Source organism: Crocodylus siamensis, chromosome 1 (assembly GCF_052110815.1).
Source record: "Crocodylus siamensis isolate JL-2025a chromosome 1, ASM5211081v1, whole genome shotgun sequence".
Taxonomy (NCBI): domain Eukaryota; kingdom Metazoa; phylum Chordata; order Crocodylia; family Crocodylidae; genus Crocodylus; species Crocodylus siamensis.
In genome coordinates this window covers 204,434,634-204,456,773 of record NC_143395.1, presented here as the reverse complement: position 1 = coordinate 204,456,773, position 22,140 = coordinate 204,434,634, and the positions used below count along the sequence as shown (strand labels likewise).

Genomic DNA, 22,140 nt, shown 5'->3' with positions numbered 1-22,140 from the left:
CCCTTCCCCAAGAGAATCACGTACTTAAGAACAAATAAAATATAGAATGATATTTCCCAGCCACCTCTTTGGTATTACAGAAATAATACTTGGAGATGTTTATGATGTGGAGAGTTACAGTAATCCCCATCTTAGTGAGCCACTGGTGAATAACCACTAGAAACAATTTACCTGTTTTCTTTTTCTTCTATATATTCATGATCACTGACTTCTGGCATCTGTACTACATTGACACGTACAGGATGGGCACTTTGAAGGAGTCTGCGTACTTCCTGTACTCTCAAATCCTCACTCCATATTAGTGACATCACTTCCTGGTTCATATCATTCATACCATCATCCTCCTCTTCTGCCTCAGCTCCTGAAGGCACATCAGATGAGAGCACTTGGGAAACAGACTAAAAGGGAACAGAAAAAAAGAGGGAAATTATTTCTAAGAAAGTGAACCTAGACCACTGAGTTTTATTAAACAAACCAGATGACAATAGTGTGACCCAAAGTGTGGAGCTGTCACCTAAGGTGAGGATTCTCTGGGAGTAAGGGACTGAGATCTCTGGAGCTTCAGAACTTGGAACTGATCATACTCACACACACCAGTAGGATAAATGTGATCACACAGATTGGAAAATATTGTTTCTTAGGTTCCAACAATGAAGCAAATGGACTTTGACAACTTTAACTCCTGTTGCAAAAGTAAAAAAAGGCAAGAAAATGCAAATAGGTGACTGCTGAGGTACTGTAACCTTCCTAATGATATTCCATTATAGATGGAACAGAACCTTTGCAGAATCAAGAATGCTCCCTCTATGTTCCTACACAAGTATCAAACATATACAAGGACAATAAGAAAGTGCATGTATTTCTCCTGCATGTTTTTCATTTTCTAAGTTCAGTAGTGGAAAATGGAAACCGGGAAAGACTAAATTTTTTTAAGGAGAGCTTAAAGTTAGGCTTCTAAAAGCATACTTAGACTCCTCAACAGGTGGCCTGACTTTCAGAAGCACCCAGCACCTATCAGGCTCAATTCAGTAACACTTAACCACATATTTGAGTGCATCCTTTAATTCAAGCACATGCGTCACTGCTAACCTGAACAGGGATGTACTTCTGCAGCAGTCTTAAGTGAGAGCTGAACATGCTCAGCACTTCTGAAAAAATCAGGTTATTTATTTAGAAATCTAACTTTCAGTACCGATTTTAAAAAGTGCAAGCATTTAGGGTAGTTGACTCTATGTATGCATTTTTCACAATGTAATGCGTCACACTGACACTTGAGTACCTTCCAAGCTCATATGCCAGCACTGTGCTACTCAAAAGTAATGAAAGTGTGGTAAAACCTTAACATTTCTTAGCACATTTATCAAATCCTGATTTGGGTCTAGTGGTCTCTATTACACCTTTAAGGGCCCACACATCACATCCCAAAAATACAATAGGTTAACCGCAAGGCTAACTCAAAAACAAAATCAAGAACAAGAATTACAGGGTTGTGGTAGGACAAGACACAACTGTGCTGGCTGAACTGTGCAACCAAATATGCCCTGGATGTGCCTTTACTAGATTGGTTCAAGTTTCTTAAATCTGATATGCGCTAAATTAATTCAAGCTAAAAAAATGCTACAGAGACTCTTTGCAGGCCAGAAACCACCATCTGTTCCAAATGACCTGAAAGAACAATTTGGATAGTAACTGTACGATAGGTTAGCATGCTTCCCTTTTCTATTGAATTTGGTTTATTAAAGAAGTAAGAAAAAAAGTGTAATGCTGAAACAAGATATAATTTGGGGACAGAGAAAACAAATTAGCTTCCACTGGGTTATTTTTCTAATACTGAACACCAGAACTTCACCAAGTGAAGATACCACACCATACAGAATGCATCAGACATCGGCTCTTCACTGCCTACAAACACATGACATTGTGAAGCACAAACAAATAAGCAGTTAATGAATGAAAAACAATTTCTTTTCATAAATATGTAATCAAAATTTTCAATACATAACAGCACCACCCAAAGAGCTAGCGTCTGTTTTGAAACAGGAAACTCCACCCTGCCCAACTAAAAAATGACAAACAATTTGGTTTTTGTAAACCATTTTATCCTTTTAAGGCAACATTTATAACAATGCCTCAAATAAGACAACTGATAAAATCAAATCTGATGTCAGTTTAGATCCAGCATGGTTACAAAACATCACCTGAGGTAAAAAGGTCATTGGCTGAAGATAAGATAGATTTTAATGAATGGTGGATAAGATGATTTATGCCTGTAGTTTATTTTCTTCTGAATGAAAATAACTGGAATTTAGATTTGCAGACACTGTTACAGGATCTAGTAAATCCAAGTCTTCCTAATACCATTCTAGAAAAACAAGACAGCACTAACTCCTGAGATAATGATCTCTGTCAGGATGTGCTGAAAGCACTAGTTCTCCCTTTGTGACTTCTGAGTGGATGCTATCTCCACACTACCATTATGCGGCTTTATGAATGTCACACTGCCACATTCTGAGCCTACCAGTGTTTTGGCTTTGGGTAAAGGCCTCAATAAAGGATGCACAAATAGCCCACAAGGTGTTAATGATTTAAGGGAAGATTTTTTTTCCCCAAGTACCTAGGACACACAAAAACCCCAAAGAAAAATCTTTTGAGGGAAGGAGATATACTATAAGTACAACAGTAAACTTCAGTGGAACTGCTGCAGAGAACAGGGAAAATACAGGCCAGAGCTACATTAGCAGTCATGCACATCTCAGTGCATCTGCTTTGGGGACCGAGCACTGAAGCTTCCCTCTCACCTCAAAGTCACAACCTTTCTAGAAAGTAACAGTGGTTACAGAAGCAGCCCAGTTGCTTTGGAGAGAAAACCTCTGGAGATTTTTACCTAAAGTGTAAAATAGATGGTCTTTTATCTTCCTTTAATAATTTAAGATAATCTCTATATTTAATAAACTTGTCCTTCTAACACCAGACAATTTTTGGATTAAAACTCTATACATATGTAAATCTTATGTTGCTTTCACTAATCAGGAGTCAAGATACCATACTTTCTATATGTTTTAATCTATTTTGTAGAGGTGAACCGATACAGATTTTTGGGGACAATACCGATAGCCGATATTTTAGGAGGCCTATCGGCCAATACTGATCCAATTTCCAATATAGCTGCCTCCAGCTGCTAAGTCCCATGTGGTGAAAGGTGAGGGAAGGGGCACAAGGGGGGCAGAGCAAGACCCCCCACAGTAAGGGAGTAGGGAAGGGCTGCCCAGGCAGGGTTGTGGGGGAGAGCTGGAACCACAGCTCATGGGGAGGGGGGGAGGGGACGGCTGCCGCTGCTGCTTGCACCTCAGAAGGGCACAGGTGGAAGGGGGTGGGAAGGCGTGTGCTCCCTGGATCTGCGTGGGGCAGGGCAGGCTGCAGCCAGGGCTCTTTTTGCCAGGGCCTGGGCTCAGAGTGGGCACCAGCGGCATTGGGAGGATGCTGCATCCACCCCAAAATTTCACCACCACTACCAGCCACCTGGTGCAGTCTGGCACAGCACCCTGCCTCTACCTATGCACCAAGAAGAGCCAGGGCTGTTCTGGGTGGCTGGCAGCAGCGGCGCTGGGAGCAGGATGGCGGCGAAATTTGGGGTGGATGCACCATCCTCCCAGTGCCGCTGCCGCCTCCTCCAAAGCTAGCCCCACTGAGAAGAGTCCCACACAGCCCTGGCTGCAGCTCGCCCCACTCCACCCCACCCCACATAAATCTGGGGGGCACAAGCCCTCCCAGTGCCCTTCTGGGGTGCAAGCAGTGGCGGAAGCTGCTTCCCACACCCCACGAAACACAGCTCCACCCCCCCAACCCGGGCAGCACCTGCCCCTGCCCCCTCCCTCTCCACAGGGGGTGTTGATCTGCCCCCTGCCCCACCTCTTTCCCTCCCCCCTTACACCACACCAGACTTAACAGCTGGAGGCACTGCCTGAGTGCCGCACTGTGGATGCACACAGCACGGGGACTTATCAGCTCCATCAGGCTGATATCCGATACAGCCAGGTTTCTTTATATCGGTACCAATCCAACATTGGACTGATGCATCACTGCACCTCTACTATTTTGTCCAGTTGCAGGAAGACAACTCATGCTAATATAACTTTTTTAAGCATTTGGGCACTCTATTTGAGTGCCCACTAAAGCATTGTGATATCTGCCTTTGCAAAATCCCTTTAAGGCTGATACTCACAGATTTACTCTTCGGCAAGTTCCCTTCATGTGCCTGTTTGGAAAGATCCTGACGCCCAATCAAGAGACAGACAGCTTCTGGCCAATCTGAGGCAGGCTGCTCTCTGCAGCGGTATATCGCATCTCTGATAGGAAGAGCAACCCCAAAGGGGAGAGACTCCAAATCTCTCAAAGTGAAACCTTAAAATTAGAGAGACAGCCTTAAGAGTTATAAACCCCCCCCAAAAAAACAAAAACCAAAAAGGGTATTTCTAGCCCAGACAAGCAGGCTACTCAAACATAAGACCGTGACAGCGGTGATTATGCACATGAAAAACGATAAAAGCTTCTCATACCTACATTAGTCATCCAGATAACTAACTTTTCAGCTAGGTTGGAAACAGATGTGCTTTGTGTGACACTGCATCTTAAAAGAATGGGAAAGGAGAGCATAAAGGTTTATCACAAGTCCAGCCACATCAGAGTGCAAATTTATTAATTAATTGTATTTAATATACCGACGGTCATCCTGTTCTGTTGGCTTTCTTTGCCCTATAAGAGAAAAATAAAGATAATATTATTTCTGTCTCCTCTGGGTAAAAAGGATAACAACCAGTGTACACACATATACACAGAGAAATATTCTGGTAATTTTTCAAGTCCAAGTACCTGAACTTATTCTGTACAAATAATGTGATGCTTCATTTGAAACAGCTCTTTCATCGCCAAGTATGTACAGTGCAACACTCTGTGTAGGAAAAAATTCCAAATTACTAAATAATAAAGTGCTAATTAAATGACAAATAAACAATTTAAGTCAGCAGAAAAAAGAATAACGCAAATGATAATGTCTTAAATAGATTGACAAGTTTATTGTGAAGGTATGAGTGGTGATTCCTTAATTAATTAAGTCAAGGGACTTTTACTCTGTTTTACATTTTACTGGTTGGTTTTAGTATTTAACTTTGGTGAAACAACTCTTAAAATGCTAAGAGAATCCTCCAACATAAATATTTAACTGAAAAATCCACCTGTTGCATAGGAAACATTTTAAAAAACTGTATTTTTCTTGCATACTATGCACTCCCAAATAAAACATACACTATATTTTTTGGAAGGCAGAATTATAGGAAGAAAAGACTTTTCCAGAGTCATTACTGACGATGTAACAGAGTAAGGTCTTCTTGGAAAACACACAGTGCCCAGAAGTGTGGCATCCCAGGAGACAGTCTGGGTGAGGCAGCGGACAGCAGAAGCTTCCTGGTGTGGCATCAGGAATTTCCTGCCACTTCACACAGACTGTCTCCTGTTACTGGACATGCTATGTTATCAGCAGGGATTCAGCAGGGATTCTGGTTTTCTCTGATTAAAAGACCCAAGATTATCTGATTAAACTACACAAAATCCATGTTTTTCTGTGATTAAAACGAAACACTACTATACAGTTACGTAAAGATTGAACACAATGTTTTATAGATATATTTACAATTTTAAAGCAATTTGAAGTCTAACAGTGCCTCAATCATTATAATAAAATAAATTCTAAATACCTACACATTTTGGAATTTGATTTTGGGTTTTTTAGTATAGAAAATCAGAGCTCCCCCTGCCCCCTTCCCTCTCCAGGACACAGGTCCAGACATGACTGCTGTTTGGCCCCTCTCCCCGACATTGCTTTGTGGAGGTGAGCAGCCCTGATATGCTACTGCCCGCCCCCTCACTGCCAAGCCATAGCCTCTGCCCACCCCCCACTCACTCCTTCCTGGCAGCAGTTAGGCCCCTGCACTAAGATGCAGGTCCAACTGCAGCTGTCCCCCCTGCTGCTCTGTGGCACTGAGCAGCCCTCAAATGCCAGTGCCCTGATCTGGCCTATGACGTTGCCCCTCACTCCAAAGCCACAGTTTCCCAACCCTGTCAGGGCCTCTGTGTCTCCCACATTTTGCCATCCCACAGCCAAGGGAAACCTGGCAGCAGGCAGGGCAGGCAGAACAGGCGGGGAGGAGGTGGGGCAGCAATCTCCACTTAGTGGGGGCTATGAAGTGGCTGAGGCAGACCCCGCCTAGCCATCGGTGGCCCCTGCTGCATCCTCCTCCAACTTCCCCTTCTCCTCTCCCTCCACTTGCCCTACCTGTCACCAGGCTTCCCCCCTCACCCCTTCCCTACAGGGCCAATTGGCAGGCCCTGAAACCCATGAAATCAGGCCCATGGGCTGCATAGGGACCAGGAAATCGCTGCCCCTCTCATCCCCAACTGACAGCTACCTGCCCCCCTGCCCTGCCAGAGGGAGGCCCCCAGCTGCCCCCAAGCCCTACTTACCCCAAAGGCTGTAGGAGGCAAAGTGAGTCTGAATCAGCCCTGGCTGGTCTCAGATTCTCAGCCCCACCCACTCTGTCCTCTTCCCCTCCAGACACGACTTAGGGTTTTGTGCCCTTTTTGCAAGCAGCTTGCTGCAGGCTAGAACTCTGCCAGCCTGCAGAGAGCTGTTTGCAAAAAAGGGGAAATTCATGGTTTCCTGCTTCAAAAGGAAATCTGCTTTTTTCTTTTTTCAAAGAAAAAAAGCCACATTTTTCTCCTTTAAAAGGAAAATCTGTGTTTTTCTCCTTTAAAAGGGAAAATCAGCTTTTTTTCCACAGGAAGTGTGCAGGGAGAAACTAGGGCTAAACTGAAAAGATTTTTTCGGCTGATACTGATGGCCAGTTGTTGACCAGCCATATTGGCCAATACCGATCCAACTGCCAACATGCAGCCCAGCAGCATGGACAGCAGCATCTGGCTTGTAAGTCTGTTGTGGGGGAAGGGAGTAGGGGAGGGAAGGAGCATGGGAGGGACAGAGGGGGGCTAGGGCAGGCACTGCTCAACTGGGGCGGGACACAGGACTAGTTCAGGGGGAGCAGGGGGCACGGAGGGGGCCCAGCTGGACCAGGGCTGCACATGGGGCAGGTGGTGGTAGTGCTGGGCGAGGTGACCGGGGGGTACAGCCACCCCAAGTTTGCCATAGCCCCCCTCTCAGATGCCCCAAAACTGTGGCTTAAATACTAACAGTGTGCAAACCAGGCCATATTCAATTCAGATTCAGCCCGATTCAGGAGACAGTGATTCGATTCATTGACTAAGATCACTGTCCCTATTTGATTCAGCTGAATCTGAAGATTTGATTCTAATTTGGAGAATCAGCGATTCATCCATAGACACAGTTTTAAATGTTTTTTCTACATACCTCAAGGTACCAGGCGTGGCTCATGAATGCTGAGATGGTGGGGCAGACAGAGCATTCCACAGGACCCCCACCTGTGTGCTCAGTGGTGAACCTGGAAGTGGACCAGAAGTACTTCCAGTCCACTTCCGGGTCTGCCACTGAGTACATGGGGGACCTCCTGCCCTCCATGCCCCCGCCCCTGCTCAGCTATCAGCCATGGGGGGACGCTGGGTGCCCCAGCAGACCCAAGAGGCACCAGTCACCAATCTGGGGGGTGCGTCCCCCACGCACTCTGCAGCGGACATGGAAGTGGACTGGAAGTGCTTCTGGCCCACTTCTGGGTCCGCTGCCAAGAGTGTTGCGACCCTCCCCCCTGCATGCTCCCATGGGACTCTTCATCTACCCATCATCTCATTGTTCATGAGCCGCCTGGTACTTTAAGGTATGTAGAACAAATGTGTAAAGCTGTGTCTATGTCCCAATTGTTGAATCATTCTGAATCAATTCAGAGGGTTCCAATTTGATTTGGAGAGATTAAAGGGTCTCCTGATTTGATTCAGATTCAGAGGTTCAGCCTCCAAATCAGGCCAAATTGAATCCGCAACTGCCCTGTTAAATATCCTGATTAAGCCCAGGGAAGCGATTAATCCACATGTTATTAAGTGCGTGCACGCAACAAGCCAGGCTGGGACTTCACAGAACCTGATGCAGCCTCCTGGCTGCCTGCTACAGGCCCAGCAGAGGCTTTTCTTGTAGTACATACCAGAACTACCAGCTTGCTCCTCTCACAGATTCCTGGCAAGTAAGGATATGGTTGCACTCCTTCCCCCCTGAGACAGGAACTCAGCCACTGAAATATACTTGGAGGCTCAGCAGAAAAAAATGAAGGATGGTGCATGAAACCTGTTTGGACTTAAGTCATATGAACAGTAGTGATACTGAGCACATGGAAACCATGCAAAAAAATCTGTTTTCACTATCCTTAAAACAAAGATCAAGTCCTACGGTATCTCTCTATTATTTCTTAAATTAAGATGCAGCAATCTCCAACATTTCCTCAAAACAATTTATATAATATACAACTTTCAGGTAGATGGAAGTTTACAGGTATACCATAGCAAATTACTAAAATATTTATAAGCCTTTTAAAAATTATCATCTCAGTCAGAAGTAATGTACAGAATTAGTTACTCTTAAACAACATAGCTGAAACATGTAATACATTCATCCTCATTTTATCAATTTTGGTAAGAGGACAGACAGCCTACTTTAATCCTTTTTGCCTTTGCTATTTTCAAATGCGTGGAAGAAGTTTAAAAGGCCTTTTTTTTGCCTGTTACTACTGGGGGCCTTCATACCCAGCAGAGGAAGCAGGATCTCTTGTATAATTGCCTACTGTACCTCAGCCACTGCAAACAATGAGAAATTAAAAGAAAATGTACGCAAGGGGCTATTTTTTTATTTCAGGTTTAAAAAGAAATGGTTCATGACAGCTTGACAGACTGTAGGCCTTTATCCACAGAGCAGGTCCTGCTTGTGTTATTCAGTGTAACAGGCTTTATTGCATCTCTTTACCAATGCTGCTCAACCCGCTTCTGAAAAAGCAAGTTGTGGGGGGGGGTGGTAATTCAGGATGAAGTCTGTGGGCCTTCTGTTGAGTACTAATTAGAATTTCTTGTAGTAGAGGATTTGTGATATGTTCTATCGAGCAGCGGGACTGAAAGCAGTCATCATGGGTGCCGGGGGGAGGGGAGTGCATTTTAATTAGAGTGGCTCTCAGGAGCCACTCTAATTAAAATATCTACAGAATCTTGTATATTCAGTGCTCTGCATTTCAAAATGGTTGTGGGGGCACTTCAACTAAAGCTTGTTCAATGAGCTTTAGTTAAAGTGCCCCAACACCATTTTGAAATGCAGAACACTGAATACATGAGACACTACAGCATGCTGGAGCATTCTGATTAGAAAACTCCAGCAGACTTGACTGATCGATTAACTGAGCCTGCTCCAACACATTCTAATCAGAACGTGGCACAGCACATGTAAAAGTGCACCATGAGATTAAAATTAACTCACTTCTACCCTTGCCTGCCTGAAATTTTGAAGAAAACAGGCTATGTGGACACAGACTCAAACATCAGCAGTGGGAAACTGATTAAAAACCTCCCCCAACAAGTCTATTTCGATTGATACTTATACCCTAACTCCAAGTCTTTTTAACAATCCAGTGCAAAATAAAGTAGCAACCTCAGTGCGTTGGAAAAAAAGTAAAATACATTTTGTATTTAGGGAGCAATGCAATGGCTAGTTCTAGTAAGAATGGTCACCACAATTATAAAATTTATAGACCCACTTTGTTTGTCCTCATTTCTAGGCAATGCCATTTTCACTTCACTTACGCTTACCTTGTTCAATTATGCATGCTTGCCTGGAGGTCTTTACAAGTGCTGGGTAGTCTCTGTAGTAATAATCTATGTAAGCTTCGAGTTCTAAGTCCCTAGAAAGACAGAGAGTTTTTGACATAAGCCTCTCTGAGTTATGAACTTCAGCTATTGATTTTACTCTGGTTTAGAATCTGTACATGAAAAAGGAACTGAGCTTTTCCAAAACCATGACAAAAGAAGGAAGGAGCAGTTTGCTTCCACCATACCCTACAACTTGTCTCCCACCCTGAGTCCTGAGACACTGCCACAAGCTGCTCTTCTCTTGGCCTCCAGCTATCTCAGAGCTCTAAGTGTTCAGAAGTGCTTCCCAAGAATGTTGACTCCAAAACCTCTTGAGAAGTGCTACCCTCAAAGCTTGGTTGCCTGGGCTTCCAACACATTCCAAAGCCAGCACTTCCACAATCCCTCAAAAGTTCAAACAGCATGCTCAAGGATCACTAGTACAAAACTATGCCAAGTTTCTAGCCATAACACAATCCAATGGTCGTTTCAAGACACAAAGGACTGTGGATTGTAGGATGAATTTTGACTTTTTTGAGTTGTGAAGCAAACAAAAATTTGAGAACTCTTAATCTAAAGAGGCATGGTCTAACAACAGGACTTGAAGCCAAGAACTCCTGAGTTCTAAACCTGCATTGGGCATGAGCTACTGCCCTTCTGTGTTTTTGGACAAGTCAGTCAAGTATTCATCCTCAGTTTCCCCCTCTTGGTATGACATGACTAACAGGGTATTATGAGGATTAACATTTGTAAACACTTTGATGGTGTGAAGCACTATGCACATACCAACTGTAAGAGGTATTCACTAGTGACAAACATTCTTAGACACCAATTCATAAATTTGTTCAAATATGTGAAGATGTGCTTTAAAAGGTTGTCATCACATTCACTTTCAAAACCAGTATACACACAACAAAAAAAGACATGATGCAGCCTAATCGCAGCTGGTCTTCACTTCTAGGACTGATAGCTGCAGCATACCTTGCCAGCTGAACCAAAAGAAAAACAAGCGAACGAATTCCTTCTCCCATCAGGCTGTTCAATTTAAGCTCCTCATAGATCAAATGAAGCACAAAGAAAATAGCAGGAATGTGTGAGAAGAGAAGAGTTGAGGAATCCAAGCTAAGGCTATGCAAAAAGTCTTCTTTCAGAGTTGAAATTTCCAACGGATCTAACCCCAAGGCTCCAGCCAAAGGGTGAGACTCAAAGTTTCGATGGTAGTCAGAATTTAACAGGTATTCCCAGTCCTAGTGAAAAAAGAGAGCATGTACCAATTACAAACTATACATATTACTTTCCGACAAGAGAACTTTGAACTTTCATTTCTTTTATTAACCATTAGAAATTTAGTAACAGAAGCCTTCAACAAGGACGCGGAAAACCTAGAGAGAGTCCAGAAAAGAGCCGCCCATATGATCAGAGACTTGCAAGGTGAGCCATACGAGGAACGGCTGAGGGACTTGGGCCTCTTCAGCCTAAAAAAGAAAAGGCTGAGAGGGGACTTGGTAACAGCTTACCACTACCTTAGGGGAATATATCAAGGGCTCAGTGAACAGCAGCCCTAGACTTTAGAAGGGCAAACTTCAGCGACCTAAGGAGGATAGTTGGGGATGCGCTGAGGTCCCAGAGGGGAGGGGAGCCAGATGTCCAAGGCGAGTGGTTGCTCCTTAAGGGGGCGATCCTCCAAGCCCAAAGGAAGGTAATCCCAATGAGGATCAAAGGGAGCAGGACAGCACACAAGCCTCCATGGCTCACCAAAAGCATCCGAGACTGTCTCCTTGCTAAAAAGGAGGCGTATACCCAATGGAAGGAAGGGGTCATCACCAGGGATAACTATTCTGCAGTCACTCGGAGTTGTAGGGGGGCAGTTAGGAAGGCCAAGGCAAAGATGGAATTAGGACTAGCTTCTCAGATTAAGGACAATAAGAAGTCCTTTCTTAAATACACAGGGGGCAAAAAGAAGGTCCCGGGTAACGTGGGGCCCTCGCAGGACGCATTGGGAAATTTGGTCGTCACGCAAGATGACAAAGCTAACACGTTTAACGATTTCTTTGCCTCTGTCTTCCTAAGTAGGGACCAGAACAGCCACCTCCCTGCTGGGCCCCCCTCAGGCCCCAGGGGAGGCACACCTGGGCCAAGGGTTAGTGAGGAACTAGTTAGGGAGCTTCTGGAGGGGTTGGACGTATTCAAGTGAGCCGGCCCGGACGATCTCCACCCTAGAGTCCTTAAGGAATTGGCCGAGGTCATTGCAGTACCCCTGGCACGGCTCTATGAGCACTCGTGGTGCTCTGGTGTGGTGCCAGAGGACTGGAAGAGGGCCAACGTGGTTCCCATCTTCAAAAAGGGGAGGAAGGAGGACCCAGGAAACTATAGGCCAGTTAGTCTTACCTCGATCCTGGGCAAGCTGTTTGAGAGAATTATGCTGGCACACACCCATGAGGGGCCAGCAGGGGACTGCATGCTTAGGGGCAACCAACACGGGTTCATCAGTGGCAAGTCCTGTCAGACCAACCTGGTGGCCTTCTACGATCAGGTTACCAGATCATTAGACGCAGGGGTACCAGTAAACATAGTCTTCCTGGACTTCCGGAAGGCATTCGACACTGTCTCTCACCCCGTTCTCATTAAGAAACTGGGGGACTGCGGTGTCGACACCCACACAGTCAAATGGGTCGCCAACTGGCTGGAGGGCCGCACCCAGAGGGTGGTAGTGGATGGGTCCTTCTCAGCCTGGAAGGACGTGGGCAGTGGGGTTCCGCAGGGCTCAGTCCTCGGGCCCGCACTGTTCAAAATCTTCATCAGTGATTTGGATGAGGGAGTAAAAAGCACCCTGTACAAATTTGCTGATGACACTAAGATGTGGGGGGATGTGGGCACACTAGAAGGCAGCATCAGGCTACAATCAGACCTAGACAGGCTACAAGGGTGGGCGGATGTGAATAGGATGGGATTCAACACAGACAAGTACAAGGTGATGCACCTGGGGAGGAACAACCGGCACCATACCTACAGGTTGGGGAACTCCCCTCTTGTCAGCACGGAGGTGGAAAAGGATCTTGGAGTCATAATTGACTCCAAGATGAACATGGGCCGGCAGTGTGGGGAGGCAGTTAGGAAGGCCAACCGCACCTTGTCATGCATCCACAGATGCATCTCAAGCAGGTCCAAAGAGGTGATCCTCCCCCTCTATGCGGCACTGGTCAGGCCGCAACTGGAGTACTGTTTCCAGTTCTGGGCGCCGCACTTCAAGAGGGATGTGGACAGCATCGAGGGTCCAGAGGAGGGCCACTCACATGATCAGGGGACAGCAGGGCAGGCCCTATGAGGAGAGGCTACGGGACCTGAATCTGTTCAGCCTCCACAAGAGAAGGCTGAGGGGAGATCTAGTGGCCTGTTATAAACTAATCAGGGGGGATCAGCGGGCATTGGGGGAATCCCTGTTCCCCCGTGCACTGCCAGGAGTGACCAGGAATAATGGTCACAAGCTGGCAGAGGGCAGGTTTAGGCTAGATATCAGGAAGCACTACTTCACAGTCAGGGCGGCTAGGATCTGGAACCAACTTCCAAGAGAGGTGGTCCTGGCTCCTACCCTGGGGGTTTTTAAGAGGAGGTTGGATGAACAGCTTGCTGGGGTTGTTTGACCCCAGTATTGTTTCCTGCCATGGCAGGGGGTCGGACTAGATGATCTACTCAGGTCCCTTCCGGCCCTAGAAACTATTAAACTATTATTCACCAGGGTACCCTTGGCAAAAACCAGGAGTAATGGCCAAAAACTCCTGGAAAACTGTTTCAGGTTTAACACTAGGAAAAACCTTTTCACAGTTAGGGTGTCCAGACTGTGGAATAAGCTCCCTCCAGAAGTGGTGCAATCACCTACTCTGGAAATCTTCAAGAGGAGACTGGATGGTCACCTTGCTATAGTTACCTGACCCCAGTTGTCTTTCCTGTCTACTTCAGAGGGGGGCTAGACCTGATGATATTGCAAGGTCCCTTCCAGTCCCTTACAAGCTATGGATCTATAAGCAGTTGGGTTCTATTTCAAGAAAAGATCAACATAAAATACATAATGCAATACTGATTCTTAAAATTACAGCAATACTGCAAACAGATATATAACACCAGAATAGATGACAGAAATCCAATTATAACTAGCAGTGTTTGAAGAAGTTATCAGTTCTCCTAGTATATTGGGATAGTGGGACCCACCTGACTTATTTCCTTGGATTTTTCTTGTAGATTTAATATGAGATTAAAATCTAGAAGTTCAGGCTCTATATATCAAAAATTCTTTAGTTCCTATGGTTTGCCCTATATAATATCACATTGTAATACTACAAAACATACAGCAGCATTAAAAAAACCCACACTATCTGTATTGCAAAAGTACATTTAAAGACAGTTAGTGCAAAACTCAGAGCTTGCAGTGTGCAATTTCTTACTTCTCTGCCTCCACTTTTTACTTACTTTAATTGCCTCAGCACCTCCAGGTTTCTGACCTAGTTTCTCATCACGTCAGTCACCCATCTATCATTCTACTTACCACCACTGCCAGATAAAAGCCCTTTTGTTTCTAAGTGTAAAATTTACTCTCTGAACTGGTCTGCAAAGTCACTACCTTCTGCCCTAAACCTTTCTGAATGTCACTCACTGGGCCCTAGCTCTTGCAAACTGTTCTATACAGACAGAACGCTTGCTCCCTATCTGTGCTAGAAGACTCAAAGAACATGTTTGGGTGATGTCTGAATATTAAGAAAGTAGCTAAGGACTGTAGATGTAAATACTCTCTGTTCCTGGTTCTGGGAAACCATAAGTTTCAGTCCAAGCTCTTTAACCAAACACAGTGCAGCTAACAAGGTGGTGAGAAGAAGACTTAGGGGAGATGTTTGATAATAGCCTTCAAATACTGTGTCTATAAAAACTATTCTTTTTTGTTTCCACAGAGGGCAGGATAAGTAATAATAGTCTTAAATAACAACAAGGAAAATGTGGGTTAAATACCATATTTTCTTACCTATAACATGTTCTCTATATTTTGGACGGCCCTGGGCAGGACAAAAAAAAAAAAATCTTACCTTGGAGCACAGATAAGTATGAGAAGTCAGAATGTGAGGCAGAGCCTGATGCAGCATGCTGAACCTGGAGTTGTGTGCTGGGTCCACCCCTGTGCATTGGTTCCAGGGCCATATGCAGGCTCTGGAGCCATGTGCTGCACTGAAGGCGAACCCTGTGCACTGCCCCAATCCAATGTATGCTTGGGGGGGGGGGGGGGTCCCCAGTGGGTCTGAAAATTTGGTGAGAGGGAGAGGGAGGTTTAGGGAGCTGCAGCAATTAATACTGCTACCGGTCTTTCCCTCCCCCACAAATTTCCAGACTTGTAGGGAGCCCTTTTCCTCACATGTAATGCAAACCCCAATTTTCCCACCTCATTTTGGTAGGAAAAGTGTGAGGTATATACAAGAAAATACAGTATTCAGAATTCTAATATAGTAAAAGCTTTTGTCTGTCCGTAATGCTTCATTCACACTGATTGGTTGTTTTGGCACCCAATCACAATGCTGACTGAAAAAAACAGTTGTCCAAGAGCATTCTGGACAGGAGGTGGCAGAGGCGTGGCAGAGTGGGGGGCCACGACTGTGGGGATGAAGGGGACAGAGCAGGGGGCCAAAGCCAGCACTGCTGGCCTCACTTTGGCTTTGGGTTAATATCATGTTTGTACTCTATATTAGTAGGTGCAAAAGTGCTGCTTAAAAGTGTAATTATCAAATACCTGTGCTAAAATGTGTAGCATTTTCAAAAAAAGGTAAAATGCATTAATCCTGGATGAACTAAGTCTAAGGGTGGTAATTCACCTACGTGATAAATTATGTTTATTTCAAGGTCAGTGCTATCATATGTGCTCAAATCAGGGTCTGACAATAAGGAGGAGAGGGAAGGTACTGGAGGAAGAAATTGGTGTGGTGGACAAGAGGGTAAGGAAAGGGGCTAACTGACCCCCAGATTTATTTTCCCTGCTGTAGCAGTGGGAGGGGGGACAAATTCAGATTCAAGGCAAACCTCCAATAATTTATAATTATAACAAATTTGAAAGTTAAAATCTAAACTATTAGGGGCTCATCTTTTTTTAGGGCTGTCATATAATCAAGTAAATATGATACTTTATTCATGAAGAAAAGAATGGACAACAAAGTTATCATTTATTAAAAATAAAAGCATCTCTTACCTCATCAGATCCTATCTCTGAAGGTCTGGCCTTCTTAGGAGCAATAACTGGGGAAAGGGATCCTTCAAAATCAAGCTGAAAGAAACAAAATTTGAAAAAAATTCAATAATTTCAATAATTATTTTGAAAAATCATGAAATCACATAAATGAAACCCTAACAAGAACTAAGGTTAATCAATATTTCCACCAAAATTAAGTTACTATTTAGCAACATGTTGCAGGCAGGAGTATGCTAACAATGCTACAAAAATGAGGAAACATTTAATAACATGTAGAAATGGTCCTGAAAGAATACAACCCATATACAGAAAGCTTATAGAGAAATGAAGTGGTGGAACCACATCATCTGATAAAAGTCTACTTCAGGAATCCTATGTAAGGAAACAAATTAATATGTTAAACACCACACAGTATAGATTAGCATCTACATTGTTTTAAAACATTATAATTGTAAAAGTTGTTAATGCAACTCTGGACTATTATTTATTTATTTAAAATATTTGTATCCTGCTTTTCTGCTTGCACTAACCACCTAAGTGGTTTAGGCTTAACAATATATAATTACATAATAGATAAATAGTTAACTATTTCAACCCAGCAGAGCAAATGTAGTGCTCTGGCTGATGGCAGAGGCCAGGCTATAATGCCCTTCAGCTCTGCAGTCCCAGGGCAACTGAACAGCAAGCTGAGAGGCACAGTGTTCTTTCTGGCAGGGAGGGGGGAAGCAAGCTCCCTGCCACTTCTTCTTCATGTTATTATTTATCACATTCTCTCTTAGATAGAGGGTATAACAGAGTTCAAACAATGGTTATTCAAAGGACTGGTCAAGCAGAATCACTGACTCTGATATCAGATGGATGGACTGATATACAAGGAAATCCTTTATTGAACATTATGTTAGCAACACCTGAAAGCAATTGCTACCAAATCTTCTCATCATACAGGTAAGTACATAGCCAAATTACTGAGTGAAGAGATCGAAAGTGCGGGTCCCTCCAGGGTACAAGCCCTTGCAACTGATAATGCAAGTAACGTGAAAGCTGCATGACAAATATTAAAGACAAAGTATCCTCATTTAATAGTATCTGGCTGTCTTGCTCAGGGGTTGACTCTTCTGGCAAAGGACATAATAAGTGTGACTACAATGAAGACAATATTGGCAAACAGCAAAGTGACTGTGAAGGTATTCAACAATCATCATGTTGCTAATCAGGCTTTGAAGAAATTACAGAAAGAGAAGCAAGGGAAGAACAGAGCACTTTTAATTACCAGGAGAAACTAGATGGGGCTCAGCTACAAAATGTTTACATAGTTTGCTGTGCACAAAGAACTGTTTGCAGTGTGCTTCAATAGATGACATAGCATGCCAGATTATTCCTGTGAAAATCTGGAAGCAGATTCTCGACAACGATGTGTTCTGCGTTCCAAGTTCAAGGAACATTCAATTTGCTACTACCAGTTTCAGTGGCTATCAAGAAACTTGAAGGAGACACACCAAACCTTTCAAATATTTCAGAGATATTCAGACAACTAAATGAAAATCTAATTGAGCCTTTGCCTTCTTCACCTCTATCCAAAAAAGAAGTCAAACAAATGTTTACTAGAGATTGGAGTTTTGCTCTCATCCAGTTCATCTGGCAGCAAAACTTTTGGATCCTCAACACAGAGGACAACATTGAACAGAAGATAAATTATCTACAGCTCTCCATACAATTATGGAAATAGCTAAAAATGTCCCCAACAGCGACAAAATAGCTGTGATGACAGACATTGCCGAGTACCGGGCAAAAGAAAAACTTTGGAGCACACACATCATTTGGCAGGCAGCAGAAAATATATATGTCTCCTCTCACATGGTGGAAGGGATACTGTAACACCTGGCTGTTGTCCAGGATTGCTCTGAGAATCCTAAGCATTCCACCAACAGCAGCTTCTTGTGAATGGAAATGGAAGGCTTGCAGCTCACTCGAGACAAAAAACAGGAATAGAACAAAAGAACGCAGCGCTAAACTTGTTTCTATGTCTCAAAATCTCTTGCTTCTGGAGAATTAGTCAGAAGCGCAATTAGTGAAGAAGATGCAGTGTGATAAGCTGCCCTTGCCCATAGACTCATTGGTAAAATCATCCTTTAATGAAAGAGAATGTGGTTCAAGTAGTTCTGAACCAGAGTGACCTCAATCTGATTCTGAAATGGAACTAATAAGTAATGCAAGTGATTCTACAGATAGTGACAGTGAAACTGGAGATGCCGCAATGGCCTCAGTGGAAGAAAGTTAAACTCTGTTGAAATAAATGACTGGACAACCACGGCATATCACACACAGTTCTTTGGGTGAGCCAAAATTAGTGACAAGTTTTCAGTGCCTTCATTTTCTTCCCCTTAAATTTAAATAAACAATGTAAGGGAAGTACACGCTAATGTGTATTGCCTTTACATTTTTACAAATATTCCAATAAAAATAATTCTTCCACATAAAGCTTTGAATATAACATCTAAACCACATTAAGTTTGCTGTATTTAAATTTTTTTCCTAATCAAATACTTCATTTCAAATACTTGTGATTATTGGGACATAACATTAACATGGGGGTACTTTTTAAGTTTTGTTTACTAAATATAAGTCAAATAAACATGCTATGCTGAATCAGATGACACTATTTAGGGCATTGGAAAAGTTTCTGATTCAAAATTTTCTGGAAAACCCACATCTCTGTTTTTTTATAGACTATTATAAATTAAATTCAGATTTAGTGTAAGCAGACATGTTCTGCATAAGTGACTGCAAACAGTAGGTCGGGGTCAGCAACCTAGAGCCTGGATCCACTCTAACCAGCCCATGAAGCTAGAGCTTCTATGTATTTATGTATTTACTTACATGATTTAGATGCTGCCTTTCCCAGCAAAGACTCAGGGAGGTTTACAGCAAGAGAAACAGAACAACTTAAGGGCAACTAGGATAAATACAGCAAAATAACACAACAAAACAAAATAAAGCTCAGATCCACTAACAAAAATCCTGGCTTTGCTTTGGCTGCTAAACACCTGCCCAAAAAGAAAGGTCTTGTAGTGTTTCCAAAAGATGTCTAAGATTGGGCTCCCCAGCAGGCTTCCAGAGGGAGGGAGAGTTCCAGATCGCCAGATCAGAGGAACAACTGCCAAGAAAAAGTTCCCACACGTTTTCACCATACAAACTTGGCATACTGATGATATTTGTAGGAGGTTGCTCTCAGCTGACCTTAGGGATTGTAATAGGGCATAAGGGAGAAGGTGGCCCTCTAGGAACATGGGCTATTTACAGCCTTCTCGGTCAACTTCTTGGTCAAAACCAGCACCTTAAATTGCACCCAGAAAGCTACTGGGGACCAGTGCAGAAATTAGGGGATTGGAGTTATGCGGTCCTGGCAGCCCATCCCCGTCAGAAGGAGAGCCACCATGTTCTGTACCAGCTGCAGCTTCCAGAAAGTTGTCAAGGCCAGCTGTAAGTAGAGTGCATTGCAGTAGTTTAGCCTTGAGGTTACAAAGATATGGATGATGGTGGCCAGATCAGAGTCCAAAAGAAAGGGTTGCAGCCTTCTCACCAGATGGAGTTGATGAGGAATGCTCCTAGTCACAGCCACCACTTGAAGATCCAAGTGCAGTAGAGGATCCAGTACCACCCCAAGGCTGCAGACCTGAGTTACAAAGGGAGACTGAATCCCATCAATGATACGTGTCCATAAATCACATGGTCAGCCCATAACTGCCTTGTCCGGATTCAGTTTCCATTAATTTATCCATATCCAGCCACCAACTGCAGCCAGGCACTGGGAAAGGACTGGGATTGCAGGACCAGCGTCAAAAGAGAAGCAGAGGTGTCATCAGGATTTTGATAGCATGTCACTCCAAACCTCTGCAAAGTCTCACCCAGCAGCCTGATATACACATTAAACAGGAGGTTTAACAAAACAGAGCCCTAGAGGACATGACAGAAAAGATCCCAAGGCGATGTTGAACACTCAACTCATGACAACCCTCTGGGACCTCCCTGCTAGGAAAAAATGGAACCAATTTAGAGCTGTCCCACAAATACTCACCAGGTCATGTAAACACTTTATCAGCACCTCATAGTCAACTGTATCAAAGGCCACTGAAAGACTGAAAGATATCAGCAGGGCACAATTCCCCTGGTTGAGCTCAATGCGAAGATCATTGACCAAGTACAAGAGTGCAGTCACTGTGCTATATCCAGGACAGGAGTCCAGGAAACCAGTGACATGCAAATGAACCCGAAGAAAAGCAGGCTGGAGACAGGGCAACAACCAGATGGGAAGTCATCATCAAGTGACAGCTTCTGGAACAGGGCCTGAACAATAGAAGACTTAAAAGCATCTGGAATCCTACTTTCCTGAAGAGAGGCATTGACAAGCCCTGTCAGCAGTGGCCCAAGTCTACCTTGGCTAGCTTTTACAAGTCAGGATGGGCATTGGTCCATTTCACAGCTGACTGCCTGCCCTCAGCCCTCCAAGCACATCCACCACATTGGTGGGTGGTAGCAATTTAAAACAATCCATATAAACAGGAAAAGACCAGGCTCTCTCAACCCCAAACTCTGACTAAGCAACAAAAGTGATGGTCCTCAAGCTATGCCAGATGGAGGCAATTTTATTGGCAAAGTAGGTGGCAAATTCGCCACAGTGGACTGATATAGACTTAGTTTCTGGGACCAGACCATTCAACACCCAGAACAGTTCTGCCAGAACAACACTTTGCAGATGCAATAGCAATGAAGAAAAAAAGTGTCTTTGCTGCCAACACTGCCATGCCAGTCCTTTAGGAAATGATTTCTGTGGTGTTCCAGTGGTAGGGGGCTCCTCCTGCATGGTGCCAGGTGGCAGGGACATGCAGCCATCACTGTGTGGCAGGCAGAAGTGGTGATGGTAACAGTCACGTCAGACGGGCTGACTTGTCCCGACTGAGCTGGTTAATTTCCGCCCATGGTTCCTGTAGTGTTGCTGACGCCATGACTAGGTAGCTATTACACTGTGTTGCCACGAGGTGGTGGGGAAGTAGGTAATAGCTTGTTTACTTTTGGAAAAATGTACCCCAAAACAAGCTGCTGGACAGATGACACACAACAGTTTTTTCCTGAGATAATTCTCGATCACATTCAAGTAAGTTACACTACAGTAGGTGTTTACATAGTCTGCCCGCTCTATTTAAAAAAACCAAAACACAGCACACCAGAGCTGTGCCTGCTTAGACCAAGAGCAGGCAAAATACAGCCCATAGGCCAGATCCAGCCCACCAGGCAATTTCATCCAGCCCACAGGAGCCCATGAATTAACTGTACCCTGCCAAACCCATGCACTTTGCTCCCACCCTCCTGCATGGGAGGGTCCCAGCCCTGGCCAGTACACACAGCTTCCAGATGGGGCTGCTGCAGCTGCCAGGAGACCCACTTGGTTTCCACAGCCTCCAGCAGCTTCTCCTTTTGTTTCTGCTGCAGTGCTCACTCCGGGCAGCAGGTAGGGAAGCTGCAGCTGGACAGGAGTGCAGAGCACAAGGCTGGGGCTGGTGGGACTGCGGAGCCAGGGGCCTGTGCCCAGCAGGGCAGCAGAAGCATTGAGCTCGGGTAGGCAGGATGTGGGTATGAGTGGGGCTTGTAGGGTGTGAGTGAGGGTGGGAGGGATGTGGGCTGCCCCCCACGCTTCTACATGGTGCACAGCCCCTGCCACCAGCAGCAGCAGAAGCAGGTGGCAGGCCCTCAGAGCAGACGCTGAGCAGCAGAGGGCTCCAGATCAGCCTGCCTCCATCAGGGCTCATGCACAGCTCCTATGACTCTGTGCCACGGAGGGGAAGCCCCACACGATAGAGCCGGCTGCCATCCCCGCTCCCTCCTGACACATGCAACTCGCAGAACTCCTTTAGGAAGCAGGGCTCCCTGCCACTTCTGGCAGAGTGATGGCAGGGAATGGGGAAGGCAGCTGGCTCCATCCCCCACTAGTGGCACACAAATCCTGGAAGATGCACATGAACCCCACACGACAGAGGTAGGCTAGCCTGGCTCTGCTCCTTGCCGCCACATGCAGGTCCTGAAAC

General features: G+C 44.7%; 1 protein-coding gene across 3 annotated transcripts in view; it reads right to left on the bottom strand.

Annotated features, from left to right (window-relative positions):
- The window catches only part of ANAPC1 (anaphase promoting complex subunit 1), a 93,035-nt gene that overhangs the window by 42,988 nt on the left and 27,907 nt on the right, over positions 1-22,140 (bottom strand). For all 3 annotated transcript variants that reach the window (XM_090053110.1, XM_090053127.1, XM_090053119.1), the window contains exons 18-26: positions 16,061-16,135; positions 10,822-11,087; positions 9,802-9,893; positions 8,160-8,308; positions 4,870-4,948; positions 4,719-4,752; positions 4,557-4,627; positions 4,223-4,401; positions 172-398 (exon numbers count right to left, since the gene is read on the bottom strand). In XM_090053110.1, the coding sequence (XP_089909236.1) occupies positions 172-398; positions 4,223-4,401; positions 4,557-4,627; positions 4,719-4,752; positions 4,870-4,948; positions 8,160-8,308; positions 9,802-9,893; positions 10,822-11,087; positions 16,061-16,135 (1,172 nt within the window). The remainder of the gene's footprint in view (positions 1-171; positions 399-4,222; positions 4,402-4,556; positions 4,628-4,718; positions 4,753-4,869; positions 4,949-8,159; positions 8,309-9,801; positions 9,894-10,821; positions 11,088-16,060; positions 16,136-22,140) is intronic.